This window comes from Akebia trifoliata, chromosome 5 (genome assembly GCF_017979445.1).
Source record: "Akebia trifoliata isolate Shusen 1 chromosome 5, ASM1797944v1, whole genome shotgun sequence".
Classification (NCBI taxonomy): domain Eukaryota; kingdom Viridiplantae; phylum Streptophyta; class Magnoliopsida; order Ranunculales; family Lardizabalaceae; genus Akebia; species Akebia trifoliata.
In genome coordinates, this window is record NC_141379.1 from 30511757 (window position 1) to 30526651 (window position 14895).

At 36.5% G+C, this 14895-nt stretch overlaps 2 protein-coding genes across 2 annotated transcripts; both read left to right on the forward strand.

Annotated features, from left to right (window-relative positions):
- Positions 1-329: 329 nt before the first annotated feature.
- LOC147402133 (AT-hook motif nuclear-localized protein 14-like) lies at positions 330-8993 on the forward strand. The gene is made up of 6 exons (XM_086443640.1): positions 330-816; positions 3637-3689; positions 5301-5432; positions 7832-7993; positions 8066-8342; positions 8544-8993. Exons 1-6 carry the CDS (start codon positions 366-368, stop codon positions 8606-8608), a joined length of 1140 nt encoding a protein of 379 aa, XP_086299766.1. The 5' UTR covers positions 330-365; the 3' UTR covers positions 8609-8993.
- A 2045-nt stretch (positions 8994-11038) lies between these two features.
- LOC147402134 (large ribosomal subunit protein eL20z-like) lies at positions 11039-13225 on the forward strand. Its single transcript, XM_086441617.1, has 4 exons — positions 11039-11174; positions 12476-12629; positions 12723-12840; positions 13073-13225. Exons 1-4 carry the CDS (start codon positions 11102-11104, stop codon positions 13124-13126), a joined length of 399 nt encoding a protein of 132 aa, XP_086297743.1. The 5' UTR covers positions 11039-11101; the 3' UTR covers positions 13127-13225.
- Positions 13226-14895: the final 1670 nt, after the last annotated feature.

Here is a 14895-nt window from a genome sequence, read left to right on the forward strand (position 1 = left end):
TCATTTTCATGAGTCTACAGATCCCAACCCAATAAAAAAGTAAATGAATTGTCAACATCAACAATAACCCGTAAGAAAGAATAAGTTGACATCAATGACAATTGTCTACTCTAAACTTTTGCCGTTGATCTTGTGCTCTTCACTCTTCAACGTGTCTTCATCAAATAAAAGAAAATATCGAGACCTAATGGGTTTTTTTCAAAAGTGGGGGAATGATATTCTAACTCTATTAATTTTTTATTTTTTAAAATTAATTGAAATGTAGTAAGTAAAAATTGGGGTGTGTCAATAAAAGTTTTCTATCAAAAACCCAAAAAAAATCCCAATTTTTCTCAAATCCCTCTCACTCTTTCTATCTCTCTCTCATGGAGGGGAATGAAAGTGGTCTGAGCTCTTACTTCCACCAGCACCAGCACCATCAGCACCAGCACCATCAGCACCACCAGCACCACCACACCCCCACCACCACCACTAATGGGATCTTCTCCAACCCACACAACCACCATCACACCGGTTCTTCCGGTCACTACAGCACCTCTGAAGCCACTCCTCTCGTTTTCTCTCCACATTCGGTTACCGGAAGAGCCCTTCCTCTCTCTGCTTCAGCACCAACAGAGACTGTAAGAAGGAAGAGAGGTAGACCTAGGAAGTACGGTACACCCGAAGCGCCAACAACTGGTTCTGCTTCTGCAGCAAAGAAGGTCTCTGCTTCTGCTTCTACTCCTTCAGTTCCTCTGCCTTCTTCACCTAATAAGAAGGAGTCTTCTTCACTTTCTTCTCCTTCTTCTTCGAAGAAAGCTCAGTTATTTGCCCTTGGTGAGTTTCTCAAACCCTTATTTGTCTCCTCTTAGTTTTGTTGATTTTTAATTATTTTTTTGCACCATTTCTTTTTTGTGGGGTTGTAGTTGTTGAGGTGTTCTTATTTAGTATTATAGTTTGGTAAAAATGTTGAATTTTTGTGTGTTACAGGGTACCCATATTAGCTTTATTGCTTGTTATGGACTTGAATAGCGTTATCTCATGCACTTGAAGACATTAATTAGATTATTGGGTTGGTTCTTGGGTTTATTTCCGCTTAATTTAGCTGTCAAGTTTTAAAATTGTGTGCTTTTTGTTGAAGTTTTTCTTGATTTCGTGAAAGAAATATGCTTGTAAATGGTCTAATTTTGGTGGGATAAATTATTGATCTTATTTTGAAGCGAAGGGAATGTGAAAATTATGAGCCAAACAGACCAAAATGGTCTAATTTTTTTTGTTTAATTATACATTCATGTACCATTTGGTTTTGTTGCAATGAGTTGGTGACTGTTTTTAGTGAAGATGGTTGGAACTTCATACTCTTGGGGAAGTTGCTAGTGCGGTCAGTGGTGGTACCTACTAACAAGGTTTAAAATTGTAAGAAAAATATGATGCATGAGATACATTATATCATTATCAACGTATCTCACCAGTCATCACAAAAGGAATGTAATGATGGAAAATAATACATGTAGCAATATCAATTAGAATATTCTACATTAGGAAGTATTAATAAATTAGAATATTTATATTAGATTATTACCATATATTGGTTGATGTAATCTCTATAAATACCCTATTAGGGTTCATGTATTAATCATCCAAGAATTCCCAATAAAATCAGATTTCTTCAAAAATCTCGTTTCGAGGCAATGTTTCGGTTCATGTACTAATCATCTAAGAATTCCCAATAAAATCAGATTTCTTCAAAAATCTCGTTTTGAGGCAATGTTTCAATCAAGAGAAAAACCAATTAATTGATATTCAATGTTCCGAGGAGGTCAAGGTTTCATATTGGTCTTAGCTGATGCATTTCGATATTTTGAACCATGCCTACTGCTACAACATCGATGTAAACCAGGGGTCATTTTTACGCGAACAAGGCCAAAGTTTTCCTAGTCTAAGTATTTATTTGGTAATCCTAGTTTTAATCAATGTGGTCAAAAGCATTAGGGGATGCTTAGGAAATAGGAGGTCGTCAAGAGGGGTGATGCCTTGGGGAGGGAGGGAGGAGAGCGTCCCTCTCTCAACTAGGTGAGGCAAAGCTTTGAGCACAATGGTTTAGCTAGGATAGAAATGAGAGTCTATAGCTATAGAGGTGGGGCAAGTCAGCATATGATATGTAACTGGAGTTCTTGTTTTTTTCCCCAATTAGTGAAAGTCAGTTTATTAAAATTGCAGCAAGAAAGCAAGCTAGTACATGAGTGAGAGTATTTCTCACAAGGGATAAGAAGAAAACCTCAAACCAGCAGAAATAGAAGAGATCATTAGGATACAATCTCCCTCCATTTGAAGAACAGTTTTTTGAAGCAAATTTCCCTCATCACCTACTCCAATAGATTTTCAAATCTCAAAATATCCTTAAACTTCCAAAATTATACTTTCGTTTGTCAGATTCTTTGATTTGAAAGATGAGATAATTTCTTCCTTTCAGATAATACCGACAGATAGTATACTTGGCTAGCTTCCAATGAAGACTACCACAAGTTGATGTGAAAACATCATAATGCCACTACCCCTCCACAAGATCAATAGCTCCCCTTGGTAAAACCCGCTGCACCCTAAAGGATTGGTGGAAGGTCTTCTAAGCTCTTTGACGCTAAAGGGAAATGGATGAGAAGGTGAGCTACATGTTCTTACATTTCTTTTCATAGAATACACTTGTTAGGAGTGGACATCCCCATATCCCTTAAAATTATCAATCCTAGTGATGCACACTAAAGAAGCTTCCACATGAAAAATGCTACTTTGGATGGAATAAGCTGCCTGTCTATTATCTTCCTTCACCTCCCTACAAGCGGTGATCACTCAATAGAAGTAATAAACTGAGAACTTCTTGATTAATAGTGAATTGAGTTTTAGCTTTTGGGGATTTCCCCTAGTGTTTAGTTTATCTATTGACTGGCATGTTCACCAAGGCTTGGACTTGCCCAATTTTCTATCAGGGATTATTTGTTGTGCAAACTTCCCTTTCTCATGCATATTTTTTTCTAATGTATTTTTACCTCTTTTACTGTGATAGTTGGCTTACATGCTTGTAGGAATCTGCCCTATGTCAGGTGGTGATGTTGTGTGTTTGTGAAGGAGGGGTTTAAAATGGAGTTTAAGAGGAATTTGGAGCCTAAGGTTTGGTACTTTGCAGCAACATTGGTTAATATCATATGGTTAATATCATATGGAGGATTCATTTCCATATTTTTTGGCATGAAATTCTATTCATTTTATTGGTGGATTGAGGACGATAAACTTTACATCCATTTTTTCCATTTTGCAATGGTTTGCTGTCGTATGTCATTAAAATTTCAGGGGGTGCTGACTTGCTGTTTGTTAAAGTCTCTGAGTATTGTCACCTACTGATTACTGACCACTAATCTTGCTTGCCCAGCAAAAAATGTCATTATGATTTCCTTATGCTTTGTTGTTATTTCGATTTTAATGATTTTTGAAATTCTTTGAGCTTTGCATGAGTTCAAGGTCATCATCTACTCTTTATCCAAAATATTGCGGTCGGCAACACAAATCTATTTTCATTATTCAACTCTATCCACAATTATATCTTCTATTAATGCATATAGTTAAATGTAAATGTGTCGTTCATATTTTAGCTATTTGATGCAGGGAACGCAGGGCAAGGTTTTACACCGCATGTCCTTAGCGTGGCTGCTGGAGAAGTATGCACTTTTTCTTCTTTACACACATGCTTACTGGATGGTTATATGTATACATGATATTCTTTACATATATGCTTATCGTATGGTTACATATGATGATCATCTTTACATGTTTGCATACTGTATGGTATAATGTACATCTACTTTATTTGGTATCAATTGATAATTATGCAATTGGTTCCAAATCTTGAAATTTGCTCAAGGTTTTGGGATCTCACGATTCTTTGAAATGATAGTTTAGACCATGTGGATACATGATCATTTCTAGTCATGCGTGATATCAATCTCTTTGTTAGTTGAGCCCCTTCTGTAACTAAGTATATTCTTCTTGTCTAATGATTTTCATGGAGACTTTGACCTGTGTGGTCCACATCATCCTTGCATTTCTTTGGTTTTTGGATATTTCTTTTTGTGAATTACATAAGAATGAAATATGTTGTAGTTTTTATAAAGTTTGAATAGCTTGAGAAGAGTATACCAAAAACACTTCTAGCAGACATTAAGTGTAAAAATATATGTATATATTTATTTCTTTCTAAATTTTTTGAAAATTAAATTTGCCCCTCCCTCCCCCTATTTTTCGTAGGTAAACTAGACAAAGTTGCTCTTAGGTTTTTATATAGTTCAAATGAAGGCTTTGGTGACGTGTGACATTGTCTATCATGACAATAATGTTCTAAAGTTGGTCCTTCCACATAAGATCTAGATCTTGAGGTGCGTCATCTTGTTCTGCTATATTGTAGAGGAATGGAAAGAGTGTATCTTTGATGGTAAGGAGGATCATCATGATGTGGTGACAATGGAAGCCAAGGCCTTTCTTTATTTGTCGACCTACATCTTACAAGAGTTCAGTGGCACTTGCTTTGGTGGTTTCATCTTTTGTTGGAGGAGTTTGCTCTCTGTTGATCTTATCATGTGCTTGCTTTTCTTGTTTCACTTTTATATTTCTAGTGTTGAGTGAGATTCCCCCACCCCTTCCCCCAACAAGTTTTTCTAGGCTTTAGTATTAGTATTTGACAAGAAATTGTCTCACTGAAAAACAGAGACTATTATCTCATACATGTTCAGGAAATCAATAATTCTAAGCTAAATGTAGAAAGCAGTGATAGTTGAGCTTTTGGGCACCCAGATCTCACAATGATGAGATGCATTTGACCAACTAGACAGGTTAAGATGAATGCCAAAAAACATTAGTCCCCGTCTCCTTCACATAACCATTGAAAATACAGCTGTATCAACTGTTTTCAGGTCATCACCTTACAAGAAGTTCCATATATTTCTGTTCTGAGGATTTAACTATAAATAATGCTGAAGTGACCTCAAGATTGGACCTCACAACTCACATCCTGACGTGAAAGTGTATGGGAACCATAGATTCTTTCCTTGAGATACAAGTGAAAAGGCATCTATGGTTCCTATCCACTTTCACGTCAAGATGTGTGCGATATGAGGTCCAATCTTGATGTCACTCGCACAAGTCTTTAACTATATTGTAGATTCTAAGATATAAGTCGTATATAGAAGAATCCTCACTATTGAGTTACCTCGATTATCTCACTAAATCATAGTCCCAAGGGTACATATCTCCCTAACACTGGATTTGTTCAATAGGATGTTGCCCAGAAAATCATGTCGTTCACACAACAACGCAAGCGTGCAGTATGTATACTCTCAGCATCTGGTTCGATCTCTAATGCATCACTCCGCCAGCCGGCCACATTGGGGGGTACTGTGACATATGAGGTAGACAATTTGCGAATGCTTTCCTTTGGTTTCTTCTTTTGCAGTGCTTCCAGATTTTGATATGGAACAATATTTACATTAATAGATCTGAATTAATTATCACTTATCACCCAATGTTCTAGAGTGTGGGTTTGAGTTAGGTTTTCTTTTATATTTGGTGAAAGCTGATCACTGCTTATAACTTATCCTTGTTTATATGATCATGAAATTATTTCTACCTTGCATGCTTGGTTTAGCAGATTCTGTGTTATTCCCCACCCCTCACACAAAAATAAGATAAAGAAATCCAATCCACCTTCAAAGACAACCTATGTCTATGAAGATTCTTGTAACATGTTCAAAGTTTGTAAATAGGACTTCATTTAACTCTTTGATTCTGCTTGGGCCTTAAGTTACATTTAGAACAACATTTCAATCATTCCCTAAAAATCCCCCTTTACTAGTCTTCCTTGAGCAAAAGTGCAACCCTTAAAATTAAGTTTGACCCTACCTAGCTCCATGGCCTGCCAACTCAGTTTTGTTGGGCCTCTCTTTCAAAGTCCACCGGCAATGATATAACCAACCAAGCTTAGGATGAGAGAAGTATTTAGGAGGTTCTCTGATAATTACATAAGTGGAGATGTAGAAAAGGTTTGGAGAACCCCTCAATACTTCTCTTATCCTAAGCTTGGTTGGTTATATAATTGCTGGTGGACCTTGCAAGGGGTATGCTACTATCCAAGACCTCATGGGGATAGTAACATCCTCCACAACTTGGAGTTTCAAAAATGCCCTTATTGTTTTGTCTTTTAGTACAAAAAATAAGGGAATTTTGATATTTATAGAATGGCATTTTTTGTAAACATAATGAATCAAGATGGGAGAAGCTTTGTCTTGTAAATAAAGTTGGGAGTCTGGCAAATCGTTTGCTCATCCATTGCAAGTTTGCCCGTCAGATATGGTTGCATTATTTGGTGTGGAAGGGTGCTTTCTGGCCCCCGTTCGTGATATCTCTGGGTCCTGGCTTTCTTGGGGTACTTGTTCTCCAAATCTAAATGGATGTTATGGGCTATGCTTTTCATCATTTGTTGGAGCATTTGGATGAAGAGAAATGGCCATGTTTTTGAAGGAAAGGAAAGGAAAGGAGTTGGCTTTACAAGATTTTATTGTTTTTTCATTGGCTTTGTTATTTTTTTTAGTGCAAACCTTTCAAGGAATTTAGGGGCATTTTCTTCGAAGATTTCTTGTAAGATGGGATAGTGTGTGTAGTCTTGAGGCAAGGTAGTTTTTGTGTCAGGGTCTCTTGGGCGGTGGTGTCCCCCCCCCCCCCCCCCCAAAAAAAAAAAAAAAAAAAAAAACCCGTGTCTTGTGTGGGACCAACGGATTTCAGCAGGTTTAAACTCTTCTAGAGGTAGAAAACAACGTTCTTTAGAAAAACTCCAGAAATCTACATTACCCTATGTAGCTATACCTTATTCACATAACTTACGACTCACACTACTTATTTAATAAAAAGACCATAATACCCCTACTAATAAACACATGGCTATATAGTCATCCAGGATAGGAAACAATCTTTTTTTTTTTTTTTTTAGGCTTGATCTTTGCAGCTAGAGATGTTTTTCCCCTGGTTAGAATTTTACTAAATCCTTCAGAGTCTATCTTGACCACATTCCAACTATTGTCAGGTAAAATTTCCGGTTCCTTTTGTTTGAAAGTACAATTTTATTGAACAATGAGGAGGCTGAGGCGACCTACCCAATTACAAAGCATAGAGACATTTTCTATCCTGTCCAAAGTCCAAACACATAAGATCCTATTTAAACTGGAAATCATTAAAAAAAAACTCCTTTGAAGTCTTCAATAAGCTTGTGGAAATGGAAATGTCAGTCTATTTCATGGAAATACCAAGTTTAATACTATAAGTATAGATAAATAATATATTATATAGATTTGCAGACATGTCAATGTCTTGGACCATTGAAGGTGCTGTGTCAGACAATTGGTTCTTGTGTCAGACGCCGACATGCTTATGGCATATCCGTGTGACCGTGTCATTGTTACAATGATAAAAATAGATTCTTACATCAATTTGTTGTTTTGAACTGAAGTAAATGATCACAGATATAATTTTTTTTTTTAATGAAAGTCATTTAAAGCCTAAAAATGTCTTCATTGTCATAATCATCAATCCCTTATCCCAAAATTTGGGGTCAACTGAACAAAACCTGTTCCTCCAGTCAATTAATATCTAAAATATCCTAGCGATAAAAGTGAATTCTGTTAATTAGGTAGTTTGTTACTTGTTTGTAAGATTGCTTGTTGTAGCTGTTCAGATCCTAGGTACTGCAAGGTATTTCCATGTCACGTGTTTGATTGACTGTCAAGCCATCAGTGTTTAGCGATTTCTCTGATTGCAGGGACGGTTTGAAATCCTTTCACTGTCGGGTTCTTTCTTACACACTGAGATAGAAGGAGCATCCTCAAGAACTGGTGGGCTCAGTGTGTGTTTGTCTGGTACTGATGGCCGCATCATTGGAGGTGGAGTTGGTGGTCCCCTCAAGGCCGCAGGCCCAGTAAAGGTATTATTATCTGTGATGTGATCTCTGCCGTCCATCTACAACGTTAAACTAATTTCAGCAATCTCTCCATAGGTAATTGTTGGTTCATTTGTGATTGACACCAAGAAGGAAGGAAGTGCTGATCCCAAAATCGAGGCTTCTGCCAGCAGATTGCCACCACAAGTGGTTGGGGCAACAGTTTCTACTGTTAGCTACCGATCCACCCCTGACTCTTCCGGAAGGACCTCATTCAGGGGAAATGATGATCATCAAAGTATCGGTGGAAGTAGTTTCTTTCTGCAATCTCGAGGAATGCCTTTCATGCCTTCACAGTCAACTGATTGGAGGGGTGGTGGCCCGGATTTGACAGGTGTGCTTCTTCTTCTGATGGTTGTGATCATGTTACTTTTAGAGAGCTTCTATTAACACACTAACTTTTACTTATAACACCAATATATATGTAAATGCCAATATGATTTCAAAAGGATTGGTTTGCTAATAGAATCTCTACTTTTTATCTTCTTGAATGTCGACCCATATCCATAAACCTTCTCATGAATTTAATTTGCAGGAAGAATCGATCATGGGGCATGCCAATCTTCCGAAGATGGAGACGATGAACATCTACAGGATTAGAGACTAAAATTGCACTTTTGAAAGTTCAAATTAACTTGTATCCTTGATGGAGGACGACCTGATTCACAAAGGGCTCTCGTGTGAGAGAAGTAGATGTACAAGCCATTTTGGAGCATAAAACCTGTACAGGACACCGACGCTTAAACTTTTTTTTCTTTTTTTTTCTTTTTGTTTTTGGGCAGTTGATGCTGCTTCACTTGTTCTTGACATGGTTGGGGCGGTGAGATGCTTTTGGATTTACGTCCAAGGATCAAATCTGATGTAACTTGTGCTTTCCATTTGACAAGTAAGTGGATGGATTAAATACTTGCCATCTTGAACCTATGTTATTCCTGACGAGTTATTGTCGTTACTACCAATATTTATATGTATAACTTTAGCATCATATTCTGTCATTTGCGTACGTTGTCTGCCCTTATGAAAATAAAATTTTCCTAAAATTGATTCTTGAGGTTCCAGCTAAGTTTGAAATCCGTGAAATGGTGCAAAGAAAACAGATTTGCTTTATATTTTCATCTTTGGTGATTTAGTGGGGTACTTCTCAGGTTTGTATTGCAGCATACATGAGTACGATAGATGCAAGACTCGAGGGAAACCTTAAATATTAGTCACATATGAGAATCAACACCATCCTTTAATTTGTGAAGTGAGTGTCATATTATATGTTCTTCTAAACTTGCCTGAGTGGATCTTTTCCCTCCTGCATAGTCTGAACCTTTGGTTCCATTTCCAGCTAGAGTTTGCACTGACTCGTTAACAAAATCAATCTCCCTAAAGAAATATGAGAAAGTTAAATTAAATAAGAGCAGTATAAATTTTTTTTGAAAATAAACTATCTAAAATGCAATGCCATTGAAATCTTCTTCATAATCCCCAAATTCAGTTGTACCCCTTCTTCGCCCTCCCTCCATGCAATTCTATCTGTTCTCTGTAAGAAAAAAGGAGGTCTTCATCGAAGTCTTATTGAAGTCTCATCAAGCAATGAACATTATTGGTAGGCTTCAAGAAGCCAGCTTTCGGATATTAATCACTGTTCTTTGCAAGATGTTCAACAAGTTCAGTTACGCAATTGAGATCTTTTGTCACTGGGATCTTTTTTCGGTTGAAGTTCTTCTGGGTTTCTCTTTCTTGGAAGAGATCCGGAAGGCTGGGCTCTCCTCAAATGGGTTTTTGATTATAGCAATGTGATTGTTTTCTGGTTAAGGTAGGGAGATGGTTAGAATAGACGCTTTGGATATATTAAACCACATGAAGATGAGTGGAATCAAACCTAATGTTGTTTGTTACACTTAAGGGGTGTTAGATGGGATTGTCTCTGCTGGGCAATTTCACAAAGCAGAGGAGGAGGTGCTTGACGAAATGCTTGTGTTTTGTTGTAATTCCTGATATTTCTACCTGCACACCTAGGTGGACTGAGCCAACTCGATGGGTTGAGTCAAGTCGGTTGACTGAGTCACCACGATCAACTCGTTTGCGGTGGATTGACTTGGTTGGGGTTGCCAAATTCGCACTCTATTTTCTCAGGACCGTTAGATCATTCTAAACCAATCATATGGAAATGCACAAAGCCAAAGGCTTAAAATGAGTGATCCAGATGAAATTTGACTTTTTTGAGGTTCGTTTTCAAAGGAGAATGGGAGTTGGGTTCCAATTGAACTGAACTTGGTGGACCATATAATTCTGCCACGTTTCATCCTAACAAACACTAGACATAGTTTTAGGATAAAAGTGAGGTATACCATCAAGGCATAACTTTCAACATACCTCAGGGCATGATTTTCGGTGTCCGCGACATATAGCAGATTTTTCTTTGGGTTGTATGCCAGACCCTATGAGAAAAACATACATAAAGAGGTGAGTCGGTCTTCGATGACCTTCTACTGCTATTTGTGCCAAGAGCTTCTCATTGGGGGGACCAACGAACAATAGCAAATGTAGGCCATGAACTTATACCTATTTCCCCCCATAAATTACATATCCCCATCATTGACAACCTACAACAAACACAAGTTTATGCAACAGAAATAGGATGAACGACACAAGATTTGGCACATATACTGTGACTCTGTGTGAAATGTGAACTATACAAATACAGGGAATGGGTACTTTCTTGTCCCCGTTCAATATCCAATTGACTCGTCCGAGTCAACTCGAATAGTGTAAATCAAAGTCAAATTCCCAACTTTAAAAACAAAATGGAATCTTTATTTCATTTCATGGTGACGCATCAAAACCATAACGGCTGTTTATTTGTTAAAACCAATCAACTAATGCCACCTGGTGACAGTTATGTCAGTTATAAAGAGGAGGGAACAGTTTGAAGATGAAAAGGAAGAGAAAAATCTCTCCCTCTCCCCTCTCTCTCTCTCTTTCTCTTTTCTTTTCTGCTAACTCTGGTAAGAGAATCCTCACTAGTCTCTGTGACAAATGTACTTCCAACACAACATCATATAATTTTTATTTATTGGATTTTCTTATATGTGAAAGAAAAAAATGTGTGACAGTGAAGCAGGAATGGAACTCCAACTTGACAACCACATCACAGGAGTTCCCTTGATGGACCAAGGTAATTATATCCTAATTAAATTCCAATTTTTTTTTTTTTAAAGGTGGTGTTTGGCTACAAATTTTAAGTTATATGGTACAAGGATAAACTAGTTAATCTAGTCGAGATTTATCCCTGCCTTGGATATTTGAATAGAACCCAATTCACTATAAAATTATCCCAGAAAAAAAAAAATTTTAAAAATTAGGAGTCTGCACAAGTGGATGGTGTTAAAAACCGGACTGAACCAGTGGTCTGATCAGATTGGACCAGATTCTGTAAGAAATCTTGATCATGATCTCAACTCTTTGGATCCAAAATCAATCCAATGGAAATTGTATCAAACCCAAATTGATATATAAAATATGGATACATGTTGTATAACTAACAAAATATATAGTAAAATATATATATTTTTCTCATATATTATTTGATCAAGAAATGATTGATAAAAAACTGATTTAGTAGGTTATAAAATAGCTCATTATCAAATTGGGTCCTTATCAAACCCAAATGCTCGCTCCAACCTGGGAATTATGGGTTGGAATGGATCATATTTCAGATCGATAGATCGCCCTTGGTAAAGAAAATGTCCTCTTTTTCGGTTAGTTGAGGCAATAATGGATTCGAACCCAAGACGATGTGGTATGAATCATGGGCATATTGCCAAAAGAAAAAAAAAAAAATTATGCTTTCTTGAGTTTAGTCCCACATCGGACACAAATTGCCTTGTCTCTCTTCTTAAACTCCTGAGCCTCCCACTTATTGTCAATTGGTTTTGAGTTAGAACCCCAAATTTATCATAATATCATAGCAGGTAATCACAAGAATGTAGAAGACACGTTACTCACAAGGGGGAGTGTGAGCGGTAGTCACACATTGCCTGGGTATCACTACCTTGGGCTATATATATAAACCTAGGATGATTCTCACCTTACAAGCCGATTTTGTGAAGATGAGTTAGGTTCGCTCATGGGCTTCTACATGGTATATCAGAGCACTCACGGGTTCGAATCTCCTCGGGAGAATCTTCCATCCTTATGGGTGAGGGATAGTGTTGAGTTCTCAGGTGCAATATGCTCACGTATCGTGCCCCAATTTGACTCGTGACCTTCTTATATTCATAGTTGTGCTTTCCCCACCAGATTGGTCTTTTAGGATAAATGGTTTGTCAACATGGTGGCCTCTCCACTCTTTACCAATTGGTTTTGAGTTGGACCCCCAAATTTATAATGCTTGAAAGACAAATAGGTCTTGTTCTATCTTCCTACGAATCATCGTCAGAAAAAAAATATTATATTGAGGCTATGGTTCTGTCCTAGGTGGTGTGGTTGCAGGTGGAAATGAGCAAAATAAAGAGGGAGTGGTGATGCAACACCAACCAAATGAAAGGAAGTGTTCTCTACTAATACCAAGGTTTGATGGGCTTTACGATAAGCCTCTTTCGTGCTTTGGGTGTGGGATCGGATGGTTCTCGTGAGTCCTCTATGCTACATTACTTTTGATTTATTGATTGATTGATTAATTGACAATCATCACAATTTAGAGAAGCTTCAATATTGTTAACAGATTCATCATGGGGTTCGTTTTTCCTTTTCTATGGTACTATGCTACATTTCTCTACTTCGGGAATTACTACCTCAAGGACCCTAGAGAACGAGGTGGACTCGCCGCATCTGCCATTGCCGTAAGTAAAAAAAATCAAATTGTTTGAATTAGGGTTTCCAATTTAGATTTTAGAGGATGTTTACGAATTTAAATATTTTTTTCGATATGCAATGAAAGTGAGATTTATGATTATACGGTATATTAATTGAGATTATAATGAAAATATCAATTATTTTTAAAATCTAAATAAATTATGCTAATAAATATTGATTGGGTATGAACCAATGGTGTTATTGAATCTTTGTTTGCAGGCTTTGATCTTCTCTGTGGCTGTCTTGATTTCCCTACTTGCTGTATTCTGCTAGCCTATGAGTCAAATTAATGATCACTCAAAAGCTTGTTGTTTCTAGACCTTGTATTTTGCCAAAGATCAATAAAAAAATATTATGAGATTGATATTCAAATATTTCTTATTTAAAATATTACTGGATCTTGTAAATCGGTGATCCCAACCATTATGGATTAATTATAAGAACTTTTAATGATAATTTCTAAAAGAATCTCTAGAAAAGATAATAATAAATAAATAAACCAGTGTAATCAAAGATGCTTGACATTAGAAATTGTGATCCTGAATAGTGAATCGTGACTAGAGAAAAGACTTTAGACATCACTTTAAAAAAAAACATCAAATTTTAAATCGAAAGTGCATTTTTCACAGTTGGAGGGATCATGCAAAAAAGTGTGAAACTTAAGACATCAATTTATATTTGATCTATAAACAAACATCCTTTTTGGAAAACACACTTTTTCATCTAAAGAATAGACATCACCTTTTCTTATAGACGTCATTAAAAAATGATGTCTAAAGTTTTTTTTTTCTAGTATATGAAAATATCCCAAATATCCTCGTGTATTGTATTATTGTCATGGGTTAATGTTTCCACACTTGATCCAAGATTGTTTATCGAGTGGGTTAAGATGGGGATTAAATAAAAGAGTTAGAATAATTTCTCTGAGTGAAATTTTGATTACTAACCCCTCATATATATATATATTCCGATTGTTGGCATTTTCTTGGATAATAACCATGCCACAATATTTTGATGACCACCATGACCTTGTCATAGCAGATCAAACTTAATACAAATTTGTCGATAACTTTCTAATTTTGTAACTCTGTTGATTTCAACTAATACCATTCGTAGTGATATTGTGAAAATGGGCTAAAAGGGAATCAAGAACATAATCTAAAAGGTTCTGACATTGTTAGATTACTAAATCAATTTTTCGACGTAAGATAATTGGAGTTAAGTTTCAATGACACCACGTCAGACATAACTGAGAAGAAGGGGTGTTGTATTTATAGATATATTTTTACTAAATGAAAAAGATATTACAAAAGAATCATGAAATTGGTTCCTTTATTTTCTCTAAAATGTGAGACCAAAAACTAACATTTTGTGGATTCTAATTCTAATTTTGCTTCTCCATGTGTTAAAATGGCATGATGACAGTATGTCTTGGGTATGTGTCACTGAGGGCCATTTAATGATCCAAAAACACTTTCCTACTAAGTAAGGAAAGCGAATTTGTTTTTTCACAATGCTCAAAGAAATCTAAGATCCACCAATCACATGAGCACGCGTGTACCTAATAGCATCTTTAATTTACAGAATTACCCTTTGAGGTTTGACGCGGCATGCACAGAAGATTATGTGAGTAAACAATACTCTAGTTTCGTGAAGGCATCTACTTGTGGCATCCAAAAACATGATTTGACTGATGCCAGTTGTAAAGGACAAAATTCTAAGAACTTAAAATAAATAATTAAAAAGATATATTTCTTTGTTTAATTTTAATTTTAAATTTGGGAGTTTTGTAATCTCTATCTCAACATCTTGATTAAGTTCAAAAGAGATTTTTTTTTTTTTTTTTTTTGTAATATGAATTTTTCAATAAAATCTAGAATGCTGTGGCGTTGGATTCCATTGTAATTATCCATGTGGGCTCAATGCCCCTTAGCGATTCTTAGTAGAATCGCAATAATCTAACTATCCCATGTGGCACACTCAATCGACTCTCCTGATGCGATAAGTTCCGAAGCCATAGAGATGTATGCCTTGGGATACAC

What these genes read in the sequence shown, in the direction of transcription:
- LOC147402134 (XM_086441617.1), top strand. Translation starts at nt 11,102, where the DNA reads ATGTGTGACAGTGAAGCAGGAATGGAACTCCAACTTGACAACCACATC. An exon ending in AGTTCCCTTGATGGACCAAG is followed by an intron (nt 11,175 to 12,475) that starts GTAATTATATCC and finishes GTTCTGTCCTAG; the next exon opens with GTGGTGTGGTTGCAGGTGGA. An exon ending in TCGCCGCATCTGCCATTGCC is followed by an intron (nt 12,841 to 13,072) that starts GTAAGTAAAAAA and finishes CTTTGTTTGCAG; the next exon opens with GCTTTGATCTTCTCTGTGGC.
- LOC147402133 (XM_086443640.1), top strand. Translation starts at nt 366, where the DNA reads ATGGAGGGGAATGAAAGTGGTCTGAGCTCTTACTTCCACCAGCACCAG. An exon ending in AGCTCAGTTATTTGCCCTTG is followed by an intron (nt 817 to 3,636) that starts GTGAGTTTCTCA and finishes TATTTGATGCAG; the next exon opens with GGAACGCAGGGCAAGGTTTT. An exon ending in AGGCCGCAGGCCCAGTAAAG is followed by an intron (nt 7,994 to 8,065) that starts GTATTATTATCT and finishes ATCTCTCCATAG; the next exon opens with GTAATTGTTGGTTCATTTGT.